General features: G+C 36.3%; 1 protein-coding gene across 4 annotated transcripts in view; it reads left to right on the top strand.

The window, feature by feature from the left end:
• ARHGEF3 (Rho guanine nucleotide exchange factor 3) overlaps positions 1–24,347 on the top strand; it is a 141,138-nt gene that overhangs the window by 52,553 nt on the left and 64,238 nt on the right. The window contains exon 1 of one of the 4 annotated variants that reach the window (XM_074879325.1): positions 12,975–13,104. The exons of the other annotated variants lie outside the window; for them this stretch is intronic. Within the exon in view, the coding sequence (XP_074735426.1) occupies positions 13,072–13,104 (33 nt within the window). The 5' untranslated portion in view covers positions 12,975–13,071. Of the gene's footprint in view, positions 1–12,974; positions 13,105–24,347 lie in introns of those variants that run through there. 4 annotated transcript variants of the gene reach the window in all.

Here is a 24,347-nt window from a genome sequence, read left to right on the forward strand (position 1 = left end):
GATATCTGCTACTGAGTTTTGCATTCCAATTTGGTATTTTTAAATAGAGCATCCTCTATTATTTCCTGTGGGCTTTTTATTTTCACCATCTATTTCTTGCATTGCACCACAAAACTACAGAGATGAAGTTGTCAGCGTTACTGAGAAAATAGTTCTCTCACAACAGCATTGTTAAGAATGCAGGGAAAATACCAACTACCTCTAATCTGTAGATTAATTATAAATTTCAGAGCCAGTTTAAAAGTAAAATTTACTCTAGTATTTCTTCTAATTCTCAACTATGCTGGAAAAGTAATCGTGGAAGAAGGTAGGTATGAAAGTAGTAGGAAAAGAATTGTAGGTATGAATTGTAGCTGGGGAAACAATGATCACAAGTTCAGAGAGCAATAGCTCACTGGAAGTAAGGGCTTAGGGTTGGTAAGTGTGGCGGCATGAAGTCTGTGATGATCCAAACTGCATGGCAGAGGTGGAGTGGGCTAGTACACGAAGAACAGAGAACTGGGGAGTAAAAGACTTCAGAATCAAGAAGAGAAATCAACAACCTGAAAGGAAATAGGAATAGGTAGTATTAGAGAAAACAGGCAGTGAGTAAAGGCTCTTCAAACTGCTTCCTTCGTGCGTAGAAGTGAAGATCTGTGGGAGTTGTCTGCCACCTTGTTTTTAAGGAAACTTATGGGATACTAACACAGATGTTAAGTTCTGTAGTTGTAATATTTCATAAAATGGATAGTAATTGGCAGTTGCAGTTAATTGTTTGAAATAAATTACTAAATCAAGGGAAGAACCAGTATCAGTTGTTCACTTGATCTGTTTGGATGCTGAAATCAAGACAGTTGAGCACTGGAAAAAGTAGAACCAAGTCTCTCTTGATGTTTGCATTCTGTCAGCATCAACTTTGTTTTGATGGATGGAAAAATTGCGTTATGAAAAGCCCAGTGAGCAGACGTGAGGTCACAAAGGTTTTTGTACAGATGGTGAATGATAAAAGGTTAACTTTGATGTCTTTTCTCAAACAGGAGTAAAACCTTATTGGGTAGAAGAATTAAGTTAATGTTGACCATGGAGTAGTGCCACACTTGAGTATAACAAACAAAACTCTGGAGCTCACTTATTCATAGCTATGTTTTTTTAGATGTCTATGCTATTTCTGTATTACAGACTATAATACAGGATCATTTCAACAGTAACAAAAAACAAAAAGGAAAGTGGTTAAACACCAAATTGCAACGTTGTATTCATCTACTTACCCTCACTTTGCAGTCAGTTCACTGATTTTAAATGTCTCTATCATGCTGATGGAGTGGGCATGTTAAAGCATCCTTCAACATACACCAACGTAAACCTCAAAATAAGATAAGGAAGGCCCAGATGCTAAATATTTAACAAACTCCTCTGCACTTTTCTTTTCCTCTCCTTACTTAAATTTATTTTATAAAAAGAAGCTTTTTTTCCATGTTGAGCAGCTCTTCTGAGCCCCATGATTAGAGATCACATTTAATTCTCTGAGTGGGGATTTCCATGTCAAGCTGATCTCATTTACGTGTTTCTACCGATGCTGTCATTTTTAGATAATAGTAGCAGTTACTTCGAGAACTTCGGGCAGTATTTTAGGTATCAGTGGAGAGAAGGGAGTGGATTATGATTTTTTTTTTTTTAAATAAGTTGTTAAATCCTGGTTTAGATTAAATTTAGACTTAAAGTTACCAAGCAGTGCACTCTCTCTGCTGTGTGTTCCTCTTGCATATACACAAGGCATCAGTTAATTTGGTCTTTGAAGAGATTATATAGTCAGGCATCCAGCAAATAGATTATTTTAGAGGTAAGGTATTTATAGTGAGAATTGTAATTTCAGAGGAAGAAACACAGAACCTGTGGAGATGAGAATATCGCAAACTGGAGGGACAGTGTAATGGGAAAACCAGAACATAGGAGATTAAGTGGTAGGTGCGGTACTTAGAGTAGAAAAATAAAGCAAAGGAAGATACTGGGTATAGGATGGGAGAAGGAAAGAGGAGACAGCTGAAACTTGGTAAGAGGGATAGTCAGGATGGGGAAAGCAAGCAGCAGCGAAAGATGTGTGAGAGAGAGAGTGGAAGGGGATAAGGTATGGAAATGGAGAAAATCTAGTGATTGTGAAAGCAGAGAGATGGAAGTATGAAGTGGAGGCAGAAGTCTTCTATAAAACACTACAGGTTTGTCCGTTCAGCCTTTGCAAATACTGACTTTGGGAAGATAAAGGCACTGTGTGGGTGGGGAGCAATTTGTGGCCAGGGCTTGGTAAGGAGAAGAGGCATGAATATCTGATGGGATGGGGCAATTCAGAAGCAGGTCAGTAATGTATATAAAGAAGAGAACAGCACAGATCTTAGCACAGAGATTGGTATTAATCCTATTTTGGCTCTCTTTTCTGGTTGCTATTAACTCTCACTCTTTTTCTTCTTCTCACCTCCATGCCACCCTTCCCTTAAAACCTTGATGCAGATAGAAGGCTTTCCTCAGCACCACCATTTGGTGCTTATACATAAGAGATAGCAGTTCAATATGCTGCTCCTAGTGTCTGTGGAAATAATGTGTTATGTTGTCATGTAGATTGGGAAACAGTTTTATTTAATAAAGCATCCTAGCAAATGAGGATTACATTTGTACAGTCATGCACACACAGTTGGAAGGTATCAGGATTAAAGCTTCTGTGATTGCTTGCTAGTTATGATACAGTCTTGAGTTACACACTTGTGTGCTATTTTTTTCCATTGCAAGAGTAGTCAGGCTTATTTATAAGGAAGTTCTGAATTCAAGAAGACTAAGAATCTCTCCTGAGGAGTTTCAGATTTCAACTCCTTTATGTCTCCCCTCCTGCTCCCCTAAAATCACCCACTTTGGTTTTGCCAGCAGGATAATTTTCTAGACTTATGTGAATGGTGGGCTCGTGTTACTGAAAGTCTCTAAATGATTTTATTTTTTTTCTAATGATATGTTTAGATATGTTTACAACAGTAATGGTACACAGTAGTCCCATTGTTGATATGATGACACTTCAGATGGCTATGAAGAAACTGCCACATAGTCAAAAGAAGAGCAGTTATCTGATTAATGGAGAATGTCAGGGTTGTAAGCATAACTGAAGAGGATGCTGGTTTTGTTTCTAGTTATCGTTGATATTTCTCTACTGTTCCACCAAGAGCTAGCATCATTTCCTGCGTATTTTAAACACACATCTGAACCATTATGATGGTTTGTCTACTTTTTTTCTCCCTACACATGAAATTTGGCTGAAGAACTTCAGTGCTAAAAATAAATAAATAGTGAAATCTAAACCAACATTTTCTACTTGAAAAAGTTTGAGGCATGTGTTTGGAGTGCAGTTGCCTGAAGATTGAATATAATTTACTGCAACTAGGCTTCTTCCTATTTCCTCCTTTTTTGTTTCCTTTTTAGTTTTGCAAAAGCATTTAGCTAACCAAGCTGCAGATGTGGTCACCTGTGAGGAAGGCTGATCTAATTTATGAGAAGCCTGACATAAAAATATCCTAAACATGCTGAAGGTCAATTTTAGATGTGCAAGGGGTTTCTTTGCTAGTTTTGCTGCAAGTGTATTTGTGGGGAAAAAAGGTGTCTTTCATGACAAATAGGAAGAATTCCACACTTTTCAGACAGTATTTATGAAACAGTTTATTTTGTGCAGGCTGGCAGACTTCAGTTACTTCCGTCAGGGTACATGAATCTAAACAACATAAAAGTTGTTAAGAGAGGAGTTCTTTCCTAGCTTTACCTTGATGATTACTTATATAAATTACATCATTACATACTACCACAGAAAGCACCTTTTTACCTTTCCTGGATTCCTGGTTTTACTTAATGTCTATATCCACTAATTTGTTATAACAGACACTTACTAGAAGTGGTATCAGACAGACCTTTATTCATACTTGTTGAAGCAAAATAATGCACTAATGTCTCTAGATAAAATGTCCTTAAATACCATTATCTCGTAGTATGACCCAACATGGTTTAAAAACATAAGTTATCGTATACATTAAAAAGTGCATGTTGTTTTCTGTTATTTTAATATATTTGTATGTTGTATGCACAGTTTAAATAGCTTCCTCGGGGGGGTGGGGAGGGAGGTTTACTGTGCATAATGGACAGCATAGCTGTGGCTCGAATAGCCTATTATGACTTAACAGTCAGAAACTGGTTCCTTCACGTGTCATAGAAAGCCTCCTCCACGTGGGGGAGTGCTGCTGGCATCCCTGCTCTCCCCGACTGCTCTGTCTGGTGCTGTATGCTCATCCATTTCCCGCTGTGGAGAGTCCTGTTTCTTCTAACCTCCTGCAGTTGGTTAAAGAGGTGCTAGGTGGATGCTTGAACCCTGACCCGTCTCATCCCCCTTTCACTTTGAAAAGTAAAAGTACAAATTCTGTATTCCTTTTTCTAACAGCCAATGTATTCCTGTGCTCCACTTGCTCCTTTTAGATCTCTTCCTCTTTCTTCTTCCAGTGGGTTGCAAGCTCCTCTGTTTCAGAGTTTAATTGCCCCAGTGCTTCTCTTACAGTCTTTGTTCAGGCTTGTTTTTATTCTGCCTTTATGGAGGTGGTGGTGTGCATCTGTCCAGCATTGACCTTTCTTGGGCCAGAATGTCTCTGATAGCTGATATTAGAGGTGGTAAGATGCAATTCTGTAAGTCTTTCTGCTTTAATGCACTAGAAGGTGGACACTGTAAACACAGGGCCTGTATAACGGGCTTAGTAGAAGCTGAGTTCCTCTGTAGCCTTGAAGTTCTTTCTTTAGAGTGTTGCAGGAGCAGGGAAACTTTACTTCAGACTGTTGATAGCAATGTAGGGGGCGATAGGAATGGTAAAAATTCCTTTCATGATACACAATTTGTAGTTCAGAAGACTAGAACTTATAAATTGTAGCAAGTAGACACCTTGGGTACTGATTTTCATTTGTAAAAGAGTTGGTTTTGATGTCTCCCTGCTTAATCTATGGGCGGAGTTTTAAATGGTTTAGCTTATTATTGGTTTTGTTTTTGAACAAACCATTGGAACTGTTGATTAGTCACAAGACTTAATTTCTCTTGGAACAGAAAGGTTTATGTTGGCAAACAAATAGAGATGCTATCAGAAATTCATTGTGTGGCATTTGCGTAACTGGATAGCAGTCAATTCCATCTGCAGTTCCAAAACACATATCAGAATTGTTGTATTCTTAATGTATACACCAAATTTAAAAAGCAATTTGGTGTGACCAGTGAGACAATTTTGAAGAATTCAAGCATGTATTATTCCAAACTGATGCACTGACTCAGCATGGTTTAATTACTGTGATAAGTTCTGTCCACAGTGTGTGATGCTAGGTTAGCTGCATCATGTCAGAATGCTTTATTTGAAATTCCGGAAAAACATGGTTAGGTGATATTAGTTCTTAGGTCTGTGATAAATGGCTGTATCTTTTTGTATGATCAGTGGGTAGTGTAAATTACAAGGTTCTTCGCATGGAGTAGTACTGCAAAAATCATAAACGTGTGCTGGAGAGACATCTATGAGCAATTTATAAATTAGTTACAAAGGAAAATGATCCAGGCTGGCCTTTAGACTTCACTAGGTTTCTAGTAGTTTGGCACTCAAGTAGAAAAACCTGTGCATGTTTTATGAGCTGTTACTGCTCATGCTATCTAGAGATTGCTGTAATGCTTAGGAATTCGCAGTGTTTTCCTTAATTCAGTAGCTGTTTTACTAAACTTTCACCATTTTTTACATCTAAAACCATCTATGAGTTAAGTACATAGCCATTAAACCTATCCAGTTACCTAGTTTACAGGGCTACTTTCAAGTTAATTACATGGTAGTTCTATAAAATACACTCTAGATTATGTTTCTTGGGGCAAGAATTTTGAGGCATGCTTATAGAGCACTTGGCTAATGCATTCTTGAAATGAAGAGACTGTCATAGACTTTTACATCTACAAGACTTCTCCATCATTAGTTGTATTGTAAAGTGTAGGTATTCTGTTTATTAAAGCTCCATTTTTCAATTAATATTTTGAAGTTTTCTGATAATGAAAATAGTGTGATACCTCCCCTTTGGAAGGATTTTTTATAATTTCGTGTTATCTTTTCACCAAATAGGTATTTTCTTGAAACATACTTTTATGTAGTCATTCTGTTAACATTGTGGGGCTTTATTTTATGGATCTTCGTAACCAGTTTATTTTTGTTCCGGGTGTGGTTTGTTATTTATAGTAGAAATATTCTGTATAGGCTATAAACCCGTCATGCCAGCTATTTTGCACATACAAACAATACTGAGCTGGAAGCAACATGTGACAAAGCAGATAGGTCCAATTGTCATTCTCTTAGGCTAAGTTTGATGTTCTGTTATATAGCAGATTTCCTGTCTTTAATCATAGATTGGGTGTTACCTTGTACTCCTGCTGTCATTTACTGTTCTTTTCTTTGTTCAACAGCAGATGAACTTGACCCCTGTTCAATTTAACTCAAACTAAACTCTGCCCATTTCTTTGTATTTGTTTCCCCCCACCCCACCAGTGGCTACTCTTTGAGAACACGTGATGTGAAATTACTATTTCCTGTGACTTTGTTTCAGAAACTTGTAATGGTTAACAGGGTGATGCTGTTGTCCAGCTGAATTCGATGCCACTCAGTTTGAGAAACTAAAATTTTAGAAACAGTTTTGAATTATACATTGATATTTTCTTGATGCTACGCTATTTCAGATTAGCAATTTTATTTTAAAATGCCTAGAGGACATGAATGGTTGTATGCATGGACTTTAATTGCTTTTTTGTTTTTACTAGTCATGATGCTTGCAGTAGAACTTGGTGTTACAATCTATTATAAAGATAAGTTATTAACATCACCCATTCCTTTTTTACCAAAGCATTGTGATGGTCTGTTGTCTAATTTCCTGGTACTCATACTGTAAAAACTCACTGGTCAGTCTAAGTTGACTGTACAAGTTTTCAATTTGGCAGTGCTTAGATAGTACTATTTAAAACAATGGAGTAAGTTTTAAATAAAAAATAAATAAATGGGCTACACATTTGAAAAAGGTTGCAAAAGCATTATTTGCAGAAACAGCTGGGAAATCATCTGGTCTGTACTAGAGGTTTTATTCTAACATCTGCCTCTCCATCTCAGTTCCACAGATTCTTATTTAGGTTGTCAAGTTGTGACAGAAAGCTAAACAAAATGTTTTAAGGACCAGGAGGGAAGGAAGGCCTTATGAAAACTTCAGAACTTCTGAAAGACCTTATAAACAGTCCTCAAGAGCTGATGGAAAAAGAGGAGGAAATTTGAGTTCCTCCTGATGTTTTCAATTGCAAGAAGCATTTCAAGTGGGTTTGTTGGTACTCTCTATGAAGACTGCTGTTCATCCCAAATGTAAAAGTGCTTCCACAGCTGATTTTCTCTGAGACATCTTGGTCTTAGAATGAGTCCTAATTATTTTTAAACTAAACATAAGAACAAGATTCTTCTTGAAAGCTAATGCTATTTTCTGTGGTTAGAATGTACGCAGCAATTAAAAATTATGGCCATCTTTTAAAATCTGACACAAATGCATAATAAGAGCAATATGATGGTGTGTCTTACTTATAGCAGCCTAGAAACAAATTTTCTTATTACAGTAGCAACCAGAAAACAAGGTCTCCGTTTTGCTAGATACCACCTAACATAATAATAAGCTATTCTTTCTCTAAAGAATTTACAATCTAAGCATTTGTAAGAACATACTATAACATTTCTTAAATAATACTAAATGACATTTTTTTAAGTGAAGTCAGATCTGTTGATGCTCTTAAATTCCACTCATGATGATAGATTTCATAATTCCTGCATTCTGCTATATGTTTTGAAATGGGATATTAAATCTAATGAAAGATGTATGAAGCATTGCATATAATATGATCCGAACATGATTTGAGGTAGCCTTCTAAAACTCTCTAAAATGCACATTTAAAAATATTTATTACGATGTTTTTGATTGAAAAATTGTACACTCAGGCTGTGTCTCTCTAGATTGTGGTTAATTGTAAAGCTTTTCAGAGAGAGTTAAATTTAGCATCCTTAAAACGCACATAATGCACAATGAGAAAACAGTTTCAATCTGTCTGTGCAAGCAGGCTCCCCGCTGAATTTGGAAAGCTTGTTTCTTTTCCAAGCACTGTTTCAAGTTTTCAGTGATTCGCAGCCTTAAATATCCTCAGAAGAAGCAGTCTAAGTTTCAGCAATCACTGTGTCTTCTTGGACACTTCCAGTCCAAAGCAGACCAGTAGTCTTGTGAAAAAGTCATAAAATGAGGTTTTGATTTACCTTTCTTAAACATGATTTAACTTAAACTCTTTACTAAACTTTAACTCTTAAACATAATTTAATTAGATAGATTGCATGTCCTGTCTGGAAGGATACTAGAAGACGACAGGAGAGGAGAATCACAGCACTTTCGGGGGGCACTCAGTTGGGCAGTGACTGGTGCAGTTTTGTATGACACTTGTTTCTGGGCTACTACTGTCATATAAGCAATAATACAAATGATTCTCTTCTCCATGTCTTCAGAAACTTGTGAGAATCTTTCATGTTCTGGGAAGCATCACCTTAGAGTTTTCCAAATCATTATCTCTGGGAGCGTACGTGAGAAATGACAAACTCAAGATAGCTTGTACTTTGGAGGATGGGATGGGTATATTTGGAAGTCTTGCAGAGAATTTGCTACCAGTGAACATCTCTCCCAGCTCTTAGGAGGAGCCAGGTCAAGCCTCTGGATCCCTGCTTGATTGTAATCACAGAATTAGGAATCAGCTGACACAGCCAGGCCATTTAGCACATGCCAATTAGGTAGAGGCCAGTGTTACAGCCTGCGAGGCATTATTTCAGTTAGATAAAATACAGTCAAAGGCAATCCCAGAGGTGATGTCGGTAGGTATCCTAAAAGTATCTTGTAGGGTGGACAAAAGCAGAACTGAAACCAGTATGTCATCTCTTAAGGATTACTATCATGCAAGGTTTTTTATTTTCTCCTGTTTAAATTCTTACGTTCTTTTGTTGTTGTAATATATTGCTGAAGAATGCAAAACCTTTTATTTGTACAAAAACTTGAGGCCCCTCATAGCTTAATTCTTCAAGTAAGTTGCTTTCCTCGTGTCACTGTCAGCCACTGAAATGGATTAAAACTTAAGTTGGTTTTGGGTTTGTTTTTTTTAAGGAATGTTTAGGTTGCTATTTTTTTTCAATAACTTTTTTCCAATTTAATATCCAATAGTAAATGTGTATCAAATGCCAACCTTGAGGAAGCTTTCCTCTATTACCGGTAGGTAAATTGAAGAATGGGTTGACTGCTACACAAAGTTTGAAGTCAGCCCCTTACAACACAGTTTCTGAAAAGAGGGAGAGCACTGCAGGGGTTTTTGAATGGCCTGGTGGCTGCATGTGAACCTGCATTTAACTTGCTTAGGCTTCTGGATACGGAAAAAGGGAATGTTACGTATCTTCCTACCACAGTACTTCAGATGTGTATGTTTCCTTTCGTTGTGCAGTTAAAAATCCTAGTTGCAGCAGTAGGATACTGCCCTGAAAGCATGACTTTATTTCTTTATTTTTTTTTTGAATTTCCTTTTAAGAACTATAGAGAGGAAAGCAACAGTGAAACTGCTGAAGTAGTTTTGCTTGCACTTTGCTATCATTTTGACAAGATCAACAGCACAAGAGATACTTGGAAACTGACTGTATACTGTCTGAATAAAGACTTATCATGTGCTTGTTGTTATAAACATTTGACAAACTTCAACCTTATGCCACCCCAGTGCTTTGGGCATTTTACAAGTAAGAATATTAAGGCAGGAAAGGTTCTCAGACAAAGTGCTGTGATTTATTTTTTTGAATTTAAATCATGAATACCCTGTGTCCTTCTCTGTTTCTGTAAACCAAAGTTTTAGTAAAATTTCATTCCCTTTACCCACAGTTTTGTGGATGTTTCTGGCTATTTGATCCTGTGTTCATAGTGCTATCTTGTTTCATTTCATGTTTTGTTACTGCATTGGGCTTGGCAGCAGAGCTGTAGCTGCAGAGAGACCAATGGAACAGCTTTCATATATTTTATATATCTGTCAATTACATATTATGTTTGTCAATTATGATTTCTTGACTTCAATCTTTTGAGGCAGTTGCTGCCTAGATTCTAGATATGATGTCTTAGATTTCCTTCCTTGGTACTTATGTGAGTGTTTGCAATTACGTGAATTCAAGCTGCGCTTTCTTTCAGGTGGATGCTATTGATGTTGCTGGCAACGAAGTGCAGAGTACACTTGGAGCTGACTGATGCAAAGCTGCAGGGGAAAAACCACAAATACAATGTTTTATTTACTCAGAGGTTAGCAGTGTTTGCCATCCTGTTAATCTGTGCTGATTGATACAGGTAGCAGGGGCAGACTGTTTTAAATATTGTTTACTAGATGGACAAGAAAAAGTCTGGTTGGCCAATCTCATGCCTGACACTAGGCTGAAATCTGTGGTATCTGCCTTTAGGATTCTTAAATTCCAGTGGCTACTGAGGCAGAAGGTTGTAGGTGACCTAAGAAATAGTGCAAGTGCTAGGGAAATACTAGATTAATTTTTTAAAGTCTTGGCCTAAAATGTCTGCTTCCTGAAGATTTTTTCCAATTTGTATTTTCTGTCTGCAGAGAGATGTCATGGCCCTTGTCAAAGGAATTGGTTGCTGGCTGGTATCGGTTTCACCTTTTATCTTCTTCCACTAAGCTCAGCAGAAACTTTTTGTTCAAATTGAGTTTTGAACTGACGAAAGATTGCACAAGCTCACTAAAGACCTATTTTCTTTAAAAATAAAGTTCAAATTATTGTTAGCTTGCTACCCAAATTCAAATTTGTCTTGATATTCTTGCCTACTGGAACTATGCAGAATTTTGCAGAACACCTCAGTGTTGGTAGATCTGAGCAACAAAAGATTGAACAGGATAGGGACAGATCAAGAGTGAGGTGTAAGGATGTAGGGTATATGAAGTAATTATCTCTGTGTATACAAAAATGTATTAGTTTTCTGTTTAATATACTGAAAACTTGATTTTTTTTTGTATGTTAAAATGAAACAGTTGACTGATATGTTCACCTGTTTCTCTTTGTCCATTTTGGCTGCTTGCCTGAACTTTTCACATGATTATTCCTTAAGTCTTAAACAAACAAAAAAGTCTTTTTGGAATGGTAGTAGGAACATATTCAGTCTTCTGATATGATTAATCAATAAATTTTCTAAACCAAATAATGCTAGCTTACAAATCTGTAGACAATATTTTGGAAGGTAAGCACTCAAATTTTTCCTCTGTATTTGCCGTTTGTGTACAAAGGATCAGAAAAGTTCCAGGGTTTTACTTTTCCCTGTATTTGCACTTGTTCTTTACATTAGAGTCCACATATGCTTTAAAAAAGAACCAAATCTCATATATCTCTCAATAGTTCCTTTTTACTAGTTTCTGAGGACAAGTTTCACTTGCCCAAAACAGTTAATTCAGTTTGTGATACAGGAAAGACGATGGAAAGCTATTTTAAATCACACTTTTTTTACTTGCTGTATAAAGCACTGTTTCAATCACTTGTGGTGGTTGTGGATTCCATTTTTCAGGTCAATATTCTGCATTGTTTTCTAGCTAACTTTGGCTAAGGGAGGTTTATATATATATGTGTGTCTAGATTTTGAAGAGGGCTGCTCAAATGCACATTGAAACTGGTATATATGAATCATATGCAAATATAAATTTTCATATAATTATGTATTTTGATAACTTACAGATGAACATCTCATGAAACTTAGTTTTTCTTACCTTGAAGTAATGTAACTTAATAGGATGGCTAAATGAGGCATTTAACTATATATTCAAGGAAAATATGTACTAGAAGGTGCTAGTGATCTAGCTAGTAGTTTGAGAGAGACCACTGAAGACTCTCATTATTAGCGGGTCAGTCTCTCTTGGTCGTTCTTGTCCAAAGATTTGGCATGCAAATATAAGAGCTCTCAAGGAGGCATTATATTTTGCAGTTTGGATTACGAGTCTGGAACCTAATCCTGTAAGTTTACTGACTTCAAGTTCTCAATCACATTGGTGGCCAGTGTCATTGAGGTAGCAACAGTCTTATTTGATATTTTAAAGACATCAATAACTTCAAGTTTAATACTTTCTTGATGATTAAGGTATATAGCTTTTCAAACTTCAGTGAAATGAAGATTCACTAGGTTTCATAGAATGCAGTTACTAAAGTCTTGTTTATCTACACTGGTGAAGAGTCAGCACAAATTGAGTATCTTTAATCAGTTATCTTGAACTACCATGGATAAAATTGAGCTTTGTGCTTCCCTGACATGTCCTCACATGCAGAATTTGGGTGCTCAGCCAAGCTCATCTTTGGGCCTTGATCCTGGGCTGATTCTGAAGCATTCTGTACTGAGTTCTTGCCATTGTGCCTCTGTTATTTTAAGAACTCCATTTAGCAGATATCTTAATTTCTGAAATACGAGAGTTTTATGTGAACTAAATCTTGAAAAGTTCTACCCAGTGTCTACCAGCTGTTTTTGTTTTCTGAGGCATCTACATTTGGAGATAGTTGTCTGCCCTCAAGTTTAAAGCCCATTGCTGCTGTTAAAGACTGAGAATTGCACAGGTAGCAGATGGACTCTCTTTCAGTTACTGGGTCTCAAAACCCCCAAAGACCTACCTATTACTTTAAAATCACATTAATGATGTCTTTACCTTTACGATGTTGGTGCCATTCACTTGTTAGCAATTTTTAAAACACTTTTGTCTGTTCAAAATATTATTCTAAGCAATCTGTGAGGAAAAACCACAACAGAGAGACACAATACATACACTCAGCTTATGACACTTGTAGTACGCTACATGACAGGAAGCGAGAGCAAACTGTGTGGCTGCATGGGGAGGAGTTCCTGCTGAAAAGTGAAGGAGAGACATAGGGACTCCTTTGTAGCAAAGACTTTTCACTGTCACGCTTAATATTAAGAAACCTCCTAAAATCTAATACAAAGTACCTCATGGTGTGGTGTTGCTTTTTTGTGCATCATCAGGTGAGTGTAAATTTGGGATCGTGTTACTTTTTGTTGGCATGTGTGGCATTGTAGTAAATTGAAATTGCACAGATACTGCTTCCAAGCATGCCAGAATTTAAAATTGGGTATTAATGAAACCAAAATGTTGCTTAGCAGGAATGTTTCCTTCTGTAAGGAAAGAAGTTTGTTAAAAGTTTAGATAACATACTCGGCTATTCCCAATGGGATGGGTGATGGTTTATTTTTCTCTATGTATTGGTAGTTTATTGATGCAGGATGGTGGTTTTATGGTTTTGGTTTTGCTTTTTTATCATACATGTGTAAACATCTTTGCCTCTGTCTCCTGGTGTAAAAATGAGAATTTTGGCTGATGCTAGATTTAAATGGGAACTTTTATAGCTATATGCACAACTCCATTGTCAAAGTGAAAGCTGTAACAGATCCTATTTACAGTGTATTTACAATGCATAATGATTCTGCTCTGCAGCATGTGTATGTGATGTCACCTGGAAAACGGTGCAGTTTTAGACATTGCAGTGTGGAAAGATGTGGACAGAAAAGTAGCAAGATTGATAATAACTGTGGAAAATACAGCCTATGAAGAAAGTTTAAAAGATTTAGTGGATGTTGTGTGTAGGAAAATAAGCCTTGATATGAGATACAAGTATACATTTGTCTCTGAGTGGGAACAGTTACAAAGTTGATGCTTGTTCTCTGTATTTGCCAAGGGCAGCAGTGGAATAAGGGGGCTTACTTCATAGCAAGGGAGGTCTAAGTTAAATATTTTGGGGGGAAACGCTTCCTGGTTCTGATGTTAATTAAGCAATATAACAGAATATACAATTATGTTATAAAAACTATCATTTCAAACTTTTCAGTGTAATTTAGAAAGAACTGCATTGTACACATTGACCTGTTTTACATGTTGCAATGGTTAGCATTTAATACTTGATTGTTCTTAATGATTTGTGTGTGATTTGGGTTTTGGTCTGTTAATAATAAGCGAATAAGAGTAGCACATTAGGGTCACAGGTGCACAAGTCTGATCTCTAACTTTGCCACTCTAGTCCCATTTTGTAGCATCTGTCCACTTGTTGGAAAATTAGAGAGCTTTATTTAAGAAGCAAAGTTATTTCAAAATATTTGCATATATGTTGAATAGAACCATACTTTGAGGTTCTTAGAAACGTGATAAAGATGGGGGCCTGTAGTGTGAAGCAAGCAAGTCAGGAATATGTTCAAGGGCCTGTATGCTCTTGGATTTGCTGTGAGAATATGGTTTAAGTATACTGAAGCTTAAGAGTAGATTGTTAATTGGGATTTTTTTTTTATGTTCCCTGTGACAATTTTCAATAGTGAGAGAGATGGTCTGTGATAAATTTATTGCACAGAATGTTTTTAAGATGTTTTCTCAAATGCTTTATGCAGTTCTGAGTTAAATCATGTTTAAGAAAGGTAAATCAAAATTGCAGAAGGCTAATTATTGACTGCCATACTGTTAAATTGGTGTGGTCTTTTTGGATTACTTAATACGCATATTTGCTGTGGGTGTGCATTTTAGATATCCTTCACTGGAAAATTTATAGCAGAAGAAATCTAATAAATGTCATAGTTTTCATACAACGCCAGGGAGATGCATGTTTGTGAAGTAAAATCACAGATTGTTAGGTGTCTACTAATATTGCCGAGCTCACTTTGAAATCTTTTAAGTTGGGTGCAAATTGTGTCTCCTGTTCTATATGCTTTGTCCAAAATGATTGAAGTCTTTATCTCTTTGTCAATTTTGGTTGAAAGTAGGCAACAAGTATTACAAAAATAAAATAATTCAAGAATCAGAAGTCACAGGTATATCGACCAATATCCCATAAGCCCTGTTTCCTGAGAAATAGAGCTAAAGTGTTTTTGTGTGTGTTTATATATAGAGAACCCAAAAATAGATACAGCAATGTAATTTTAGTAAAAGTGGTATTGTTCTTATCTGCAGAAGAATCCATTTTGCATGCAGCCATTTTACTATTCTGTGTGATGCTGAAGAGCAGCACTTGAGGCCCTTAGATCAAAAGCCATATTCAGGAAACCTGTCTGTGGTTTTAAAGGTACAGCAGCATAATGATGCTGAATGCAGGAGACTGTGGGAAAGCAGACTAGCAGTAGAGTATTAGAATAACAGGGATTATTGCAATTTATGCAAATGTAAGCCAATTGAATGCCATGTGGAGACCTTAGTTTATGGAAATTGTTTCATTCTGCTGTATGTGATTCCAGTGTTGTGCCGCAGCATCAGCAATCCAAGCTCTCTTTTACAATGAGAAGCTCCCTTGGATTCCTGATACTCTTAAAAACAAACAAATAATAAAACCCCCAAACCTTAAAAATAAATAATATAAGAAAAGCAACAATAAAGTGTCATTGGAATGAAGATGCTTTTCAAGTGAGAAAATTTCATTGTGATTTTTGTTTAAAGAAAAATGCTTACCTCTTACCTATACAGATGTAGCAGTTTTGGAACCAGAAGAGGTGGTTGACAGCTGTGATTAAATGCTCAACGGCAGCAAGTACAGGTCATTGCTGTCCAGTGAGAGGAAGTCCCCATGCCTTCCAGTGCACAAAACCTTTAAGGGTAGAGTTAGAGTATTAAAATAGCCTAACTTTGATTATTCTTGCTTTTACAACTAGACCTATAATAAACTGCCTCAACACAAACATACAAGGCCAGGAACCACAGCTTCATCATGTCAGCTGCCAAAGGCAAAGGAATCCAGGGGTTGTTTGCGTGTTGACTGATTATATTACATGGGGGCACAAAGAATTGGATCTGACAGATCCCAGCTGAAAAGTGTTTGTAAGAAGAACAGAAATGTAAGGACTTTTTTAGATTGCATCTTAGTTTTTATTCATATGCTAGCTGAATTTAGAATCCTTAAATATTGTGTTAATTAAAAGTGTAATTTATGTAGCATTTTTGAAGTTCTGACTGAGAAAGGATCAGATAGAGACTGCAGTTCACTTGTGTAACAAAGAACTCCTACAGAGAAAGAAGTAAAAGTATGTAACTTACTTATCTGAATTTGATTTGACTTTATAGTAAACTGAAAAAGCTTCAGCATGTTTAGCTGTCTGCCAGATTCCAGTGACTGATAGTCTTCCCCGTCTTCTGAAAAGGGGAAGGAAGAAGGTTAAATAAAGATAGAATAAATACCAGTCCTCAAACAAAGCTCTGCTGATCCTTGTCCTTACAGCATCCCGTACATGCACACCCATTTCCTGTTGTTAATGTTAAACACATTGAATCTAACTTTCATTTCATTGTTCACTTCAGTGTTCATTTTATGTTACATTGACCGGAAAATCTCAAATCCATCACAATAAGCACTGCAGAAATAAAGCTTGCTCTCTGTGTTCAGAGGAAGGTGAAAGGGAGCTGCCATTTTGTCTGGCAGAGATGTGAGTGATTTCTCAGAAGTGCTTAGATACTTTCAGTGGCAAAGTCTTAAGTGTCATAGATGACCTCACCTCCATTTCAGAGTTTTCTGCTGTGGTTAACAGAATTAGGGCAGAGTCTTTTCTCATTTTTTTGTTTTGCTTGGGGTATTAAGAACAAGCAACTTCTGTTACTAACACGGATGTACAAAGAGCCTGCCAGCTGAACATGTGCTGGGTGGGAAACAGAACCGGCAGAGCTTTGTACCAGACCTGGTGCAAACTGTGCAGTCGGGTTATTTCTGACTGTTTCTCCCTCCAAAAGGAATTCGTGTCACTCTTGAGGAAAAGAAACCTGTAACGTCTTTGGTATTCTGAACAGTAGAGGGCAGCGGAAATATACGCGGAAACCAGTTTTATTATAAAACTAAGGAATTTTTGGCTCTCTTTAGAGCTTAAGCAAGTTATTTTTGTCAACATCACATAAAGAACTATGATATTGGAATACAGTGTAACAAGTTCTGTTCCTTTTTAAAATTTTGTATTAGAATTCAGTATTCTGAAGTTATGGTCCCAAAAAACATGTATGATCAGGAAAAAAAAAAAAAAAAGCACTGTGCTCTGGGAAAACCTGCTTTAAGATGCTGTTATCTTCCCATGCCTTCAGGCTCTTAGAACTGTCGGTAGTACAGCCATGGAAGTGAAAGATGAGCAGGGAGGAGTAATGGTACTGTGTGCAGGTGAGTGGTAGGCTCTGGTAAAGTGAAAAGAGGGCTGGCCTCAAAAAATGACGAGATTAATTTCTTCCTGTGAATGATCTTAAACTAGGGAATGAATTATCACTTGTTTGTGAAACTAATTGGTTAGCTCTGAACCAAACTTACGAGGAACACCATATTCAACAGGAAATTCAAAGGTTTCTGGCTGGTTATTGCAGAGATGCTTATGTGATTAATGACATGGTCTCCCTCTATACAGACTTCTTTCTAGAACTGTGCATTGTATCAGCCAGGCCAAAGTTGGGGTTTTTTGGCATCTGTACCTTTATTTCATCTTAGACACTTGAATGACAGTGCAACAGTAACATGATAAGGTGGAAAATGGGTAATCCTACATGAGGCTTATTCTTGTTTCAGTATCATGAGTGTTCTGGCTTGAAGCTGAGTAATGTGACACCACCACTGCCTCTTCTAGTTCACTTCTGAAGCCTGCAGTGTGATGTTATATCCCACCATCTGTGGCAGGAAATGTTAAATTAGTGATTATTCAACTAACCTTAACATAGAAGGTTATTAATCTTTTGCCTTGTAATTTTATACCCGATTTAAGCTGGATCCAAGGCATATTTTATTAACTGATAACAGCAGGTGAAAAAAATGTTGAAGCATTTAGTGAGAATTTCCTCCCATTGTATTAGGAAAACCTATGTGCTTACCTTCTAATCTGAAATATTTTAACTTTTCTATTTTCTGGACCTGTGAAACTTCTGGAAGCATTCTAAATTGGTCCAGATAATTTAAATACATCCCTCCCAGTCCAGTTTGTCATTATTTCTTTCATCCTACCTCACTTCTTGCATAGCTTTTAACATCTGTTTTGTATGATTTGTGCCTCATCAGTGGACTTTGTCCTGATTGTGAATCCTCCATACTCTGTGATATAACTAACTGGGAGCTTGATACCTTTGAGAACATTGGAATGCAATTTGAAATGGAAACGGTGAAAACTTGAAACAGGTCTTATAACATAGAAGCAACAGCAGGTAGAGGTTTTGGGGCAGTTGAAGGAATAGATTTGGTCTTGGCAAGGTGGATTTTTCAGGGCTTTTTAGGAGACAGATCAACATGTTATGCATAGGTGTTGAAGTACTGACAAACTACAAAGGAAAAAAAGATGAGAATTGTAGTGTCTAAATATTCTTTTGAACTTACTAGCTTCTGTACGTGGTAGGTATTTGAGAATTAGAAGGGTGCTTATAATCACTAGTATATTTGAATATATATATGTGGATTTTGCTGATAAAAATTATTTACGTATCAAGAGAATTTATAAACTTAACCGGATGTTTTTGAAGGAATGTTGTATAAAAACAGTGCAAATAGAAATGCGCATGAAAGTGACGGTGTGTTCCTGCCTTATTCCCAGCCGCTTAAACACTGGCTGTGATTCCTAGTGCAGAAGGCCATCATCAGGCTTTTGATATGAAGGTTCCTTGTAGATTGAGAGAGCTATCAGCTGGCTGAGGAGATACTGATTGCTTTTTTTAAACTAAAAGAAAACATGTAGTAGATCTGCTTTTCATGCAGACAGTGTTGGCCCTTTGGAGTGTGGCTTGAACCTTTTCTGCCCTGTGATGTTTGACTTTTCGTTAAGTATTTGGTATGTTTTCTCCCCCCGTTCCACATTAATTCCTTTCGGATTTTATTTTTGACTATACCTGATCTTTTCTGACTGTTTTTCTTTGGTTGGTTTTGGTTTTTAACTCAGTCTGATAGAGATTTGTGTTATTCTTGATAGTAATGTACCATAAAGTGGAGAGGATCATAAAACCCAGAACAGTGAATCCCTTCCTGCATTTTCCTCAACAATAAAAATGATAAAAATTTTGTTGGCTAAATGGTTTTCCCTCTTCTGTATTATTGCAATTTTTGTTTTTTTTTAGTTTAGGAGGGTTTATGTTTTGATTCAACTTGTATTTCATAAGACATACTTAGCAAAAATGCAACATTTATACATTAATGAATTAATGCATTCATTTGTCTCTCATAAAACAGGCAATTAGGAAATCACATATAAAACAGAGACATAAAATATGTTTACATTCATGCCTTTTTACGTATTTTCCTTTGTAAATACAGTGTGTGGTGATGTCCTGAGAATTGGGATTGAGAGTCCAGGATTGCTTTCATTATTGAACTTCAGAAAAAATATGTTAACTTGCATTTTGCCACCTAGCAATCCTTTTCAAGAAACTTTGAATTATTACTGGTATGGAAAACTATTTCTTTAACTTAGACTTAACAATGTTTACCCAAATATTTTTTAGTTCACTGCGTATTTGCCTCCCCCAAAATCTTAATAGGACATTCAAAGGAACCGTAGTAGAACATGTTAAGTTTGCCTTGTTTTTTTTTTAAAAAAAGGGAAAAAATATGCACCATATATACGTATATATATACATATTTAGGTATACACATATATATTTTCATATAAGAGTGTGTGTGTATATATGCACCTCTACTTATATTTATTTAAATCATATAGTAGAATTACGTTTTTTACAAAGTTGTGTTCTTGTAATTAGCAGTGTTGAAGTGTGCCCAGATGTATGTTCTGGAAAGACTTAAGTTTTTTAGATATTTTCATATGAAAACAATTTGAAGTACAGAATGATTAAATTGTTTTTAATTTTCCTTTATTTTGGACTTTTTGTTTTAGGGGTGGGTGAAGAAAATCTGTTTTGGTAGAATGAATGGATCCTCATTTGTTAAATGGATTTCTGTATGAAAAAAGAGCTTAAAAAAAGTTGTGTTATGTTTTGTTTTGAAATGAGTTTATTACTTAGAAGGTTTAAGGATATTATGTGCCTGTGCAAGTACAGTTTCTTGAACTATTATTTATTTTGATGCCAGTCTGTGTGCAGATACATTTCTAAGCAATCAGAATAGATAGATGATTTAGCAAAAGTCAGCGATTCTTCTGAAAAGCATTTCCTTTCCCGTCACAGGATGGGTTTTTTTATCAAGCTATTTTTGTGCATGTTTGATTTTCATCTCCCAGGTGGTAAAATATAAATCTCTGGTATTGATAATTAAAACCCTGTGATGGAGAGAGGATATTAATTCAGCCTTCCTATAACAATGTCTTATTGCTCTAATTCCTTTAATTAAATCATTGCTTTAATATATAATTGGTTATCTTACTTTCTCATCTCTTGTGAGATAATTATTGAGAATAACTCTTCCCTCTGTGTGAAGACCGGGAAGTGTTCTGTCTCTATAACAGTGGATGTAATCGCAGCATTTTAGGGGAACAGTGTCTCAAACATGGATCAAGATTCAAACCTGTTTTACACCCAGTCGCCATGCTCTGCGGAATTAGGGGTGTTGGTTGGTTTGGTTGGGGTTTTTTGGGGGGTGTGGGGTGTGTGTATTTCAAAGGACAAACCCCAAGTGTGATAGAAAACATTTTTCAGTCTAGAGGTACGCATTCAGGTACATGTAATGCATCTGTGTGGTCAGTCAGAAAACACAGACACATCTCTATTCAGAATAGATATGTTATTGATATGCTTTTTGATATGCAGACATGTACACCTTTTTTAAGGTCTACAAATATTGTGCAGAAAAGGGGAATTACTGATGCGTTGCAAGCTGTCCTTTTTTTCCCAGCAAGGCAAACAGCTTCATAACATTTTTCAATTTAGTTTGTTTCGAGTACGTTCAAATTCTAATAAAGAAATACTCTGCAGTGAGATAGCAGATGGCATTTGTCCATTGCTCATAGCCTGATATAGAGTAATCACAGTATTTTGTATTTAGTCTATTTCATACAATGCTGCAGTATGGCATTACATATGTAATTAATGTATGCTGGAGATGATGAGTGATCATGTCTAGTATATGGATAGCATACTACCTTTTAATTGGATTATTTTTAATGTTATTAGTCTAAATTTAAAATAGAGATGGGTTCTAAATGGATAGTTCATTTTAAAATTACAGAAATACACATATTAATAGGTTTAATGTGCTTCCCAAGAACAAATATAGGGCGTGTTAATGGTCATGCATCTTAAAACTTTATCCCTGCTTCATAGTTTTCGTAATATGTTGGGGCTTCTTACAGGATTTTAATTAAAACAAAAACTGATACCATCTCTAACTGGACATGGTTCCATTAAAACAACATGGATATGCAGTATCTTAGAATGTGATTGTGTTACACATGTAAGGAACAGAACTTGTGTACATAACTGGGGCATGCTTAGGTATCCATAAGGGCCTCAACTTTTCTATCCCTTGTCATGTTTGTGGTTCTGCAATTTTCTGCAAGATCTCTGCATGGGTATACTCATGGACTTAGTGTATGTCATCTTAATATAGCACATTCAGCATAGGCATTCATTTTCCCTATTGCACATGCTTCTTCAAGGCATATAGTCCTAAAAAAAAAGTATGAGACTGTATTAAAACTGATGATTGCTACAGCCATAAATAACTGTGAGAAATATTAGCAAGAACTAGGGATACTTCCTGCGCAAGGTAATAAAATGGAATTAAGAAATCGGTCCTTTCTCACTAGTGCTATGCCTGGGCCAGTGCAGGTGTCATGCTGAATAAAGATTCACACACTGTGTTTTTTGGCTTAACACAGTCCTGTGTGACAATATAAGCTGGTATGAAAAATACACCATAATACAATATGATGCAGTTAAGATTTGTCTGATATGTTTTTGTCTTTCTAACAATACGTGCAACAGATATTTGAACCTCTTAGAGTGCTGCTTACTTAAATTCTCTCTGGAAGTTCAACTTTTTCATTAATATGCTGCTTAACTGATTTCAGTATCTGGGCTATAAATTCATTTTATTGTCAAATAAAACTTTGCCAGTTGTCACTTGGCTTTGCGGTGAAGCTTATCCCACTACGGCTGTGTGCAGTACATACCCATAACACGTAACTCTTCTGGGTTTGTCCTAAAGCTATTGCACTGTACTTACAGGTGAAAGGAACACACACGAAATTGTTGAGATCAAAGTGGAGTGAAGTTTATATTACTTGATGTGCTGTGTGATTTAAAACATAAAATGGAGAGCAACATTTAAGGGGTAATTTTCTGGAACACGAGAGATTCAGACGTCAGCCGCGTTGTCCTATGGCAACTGAGACAGTGCTTGTAACTCCTTTGGGTAAAAGAAGCTCACAAAGAGCAGTGATTAATTTAATGAACACTTATGCTCCCTGCACAATATCCACTGCAATCTTTGCTTCTAATCCACTTATTATGGGCAAAGAAATTTATCTGGTAGCTCAATTATTGGATTTTTTTTTTGCCATAGTGTTTCCCCTACACACACATTTATACAATGATAATAGCCCTTGAAATTGTTGTTTTTAATTTTAAATTTTAAAACATTAATCTTGCAGTGGTTGATGATATGTAACAATTTCTGTATGAAATGACTTGTCTTGTATAGCTGCTGAGACAAACTTACAGAGAACATTAGTAGTATGATACTTGCAAACTTCCAGATAACAAGAGTAGTATAGTGTACATGTTGTTAGGTAGATTTTCTTTTTGTGTGTGTATTAGTTTTCAGTAAGTAGAAGAGCTAAAATAGTGAGGAGTGATCCTTTGATTAGCACAACAAAGTATAAGGTAGAGCAAGGGATCTACTTTGTGGAGGCTGTCCCAGACTCATTCAATATGTACTTGCTTTTCTTACAATTTACCTGTCTTTTCATCCCTTTTGCTGTGTACATTACAGTTGATACTGATTTGTTCCTCATGAGTGTATTGAGATTTAGCTATATAACCAAAGGCCTTGTCTCTAAGTAAGATACCAGCCTGTTGGTATTTATGAACTACATTTTGTGCTGTGCTTCACCTGAATAGCCTTGCCTTGGACACTCGTCCTCACATACACTGCTTTGTCTATATCTCTGTGTTTTGGACCCATATACCCACTTTGAATGTGGTAGATAGAAGCCCACACATAGTTGCTGTGTAACTTTCCTTCTGCAGTAAGAGGATGTCCTGTTTCATTCAAGTTCACTTTAATCCTGTAGCGTTGCTGGTACGCTTGTACTTCATATTATGTAATTTAGTCTCAATCCACTTTCATTAGAGTTGGCCTGTGTTGGAAATGCCACATTCTGTGTTAATCTGTAGCTGTGTGACCACCAGTAAGTCTTTTAATCAGTTAACAGAGAAGCTATGTATTTGATGTGTGTGGTCATCTGTCACACTCCGTTAACAATGAAGTTGCATCTATTCCATTATAGAAAACATTTGGTTTAGTTCCAAAATGCATAGTATTTATTTTAGAGAGACATTTTTATTTTTTTAATGTGACCTGTCCATAGAGTATTGTGAACACGTACTCTAATCAAGCACCTGATTTACCTTTTTTCTTCTTTTTTTTTTTTTTTTGAGTGATGTTGTATTACTATATTGATTCTTTCGGAATTAACTTTTAGTCTAATATTTTGCAGACTGAGGCTTAGGTTTACACCTTTTCTATACTTCCATAACTAATGGTGTCAGACATAGGCCAACACCAACCCAAGCTGTGAATGCAGTTGCATCCTGTCTGTCCATAAACCAGAATCATCAGTTAGTGTAGATTCAGGTATACCGGATCCATAAACCATTTTAATTTACCCTTCTCTTGTAGAAATCTCTATTCAAAATCTAAACACCCTTCATTTTGGTTTAACCTGTGTCTACTGAGTAGGAGGGATGGTACCTTTTAGTTTTGTAATTTCTTGTTTGCAAAGTAAAGACTCACTGTTGACTTAAGTAGAATCAATATATAATCTTTTTGAGGTAAACTAAAGGTTGCATGCATTTGTATCTACAGAAGTCTAGGTTTGAAGAATAGTCTGCAACATATTCACTAGGATCTTAAGAAATGTTACTCTCTGGGCAAAGTACTGGCTTTAAATATCTAATGCCTGTTTTGTGTTTTTTCGTCATGAATTCACATTGGCTAACCCTAAAATAATAATTCTTATTAGTTTATATGGGGGGGGAACAACCTTATAAAACAACACTACAGGATAAACAAATTATTTCAGTATTATTTCAGATATGTCTGCTCCAGAAATGACTGTGT

Source organism: Strix uralensis, chromosome 10 (genome assembly GCF_047716275.1).
Source record: "Strix uralensis isolate ZFMK-TIS-50842 chromosome 10, bStrUra1, whole genome shotgun sequence".
Taxonomy (NCBI): Eukaryota; Metazoa; Chordata; class Aves; order Strigiformes; family Strigidae; genus Strix; species Strix uralensis.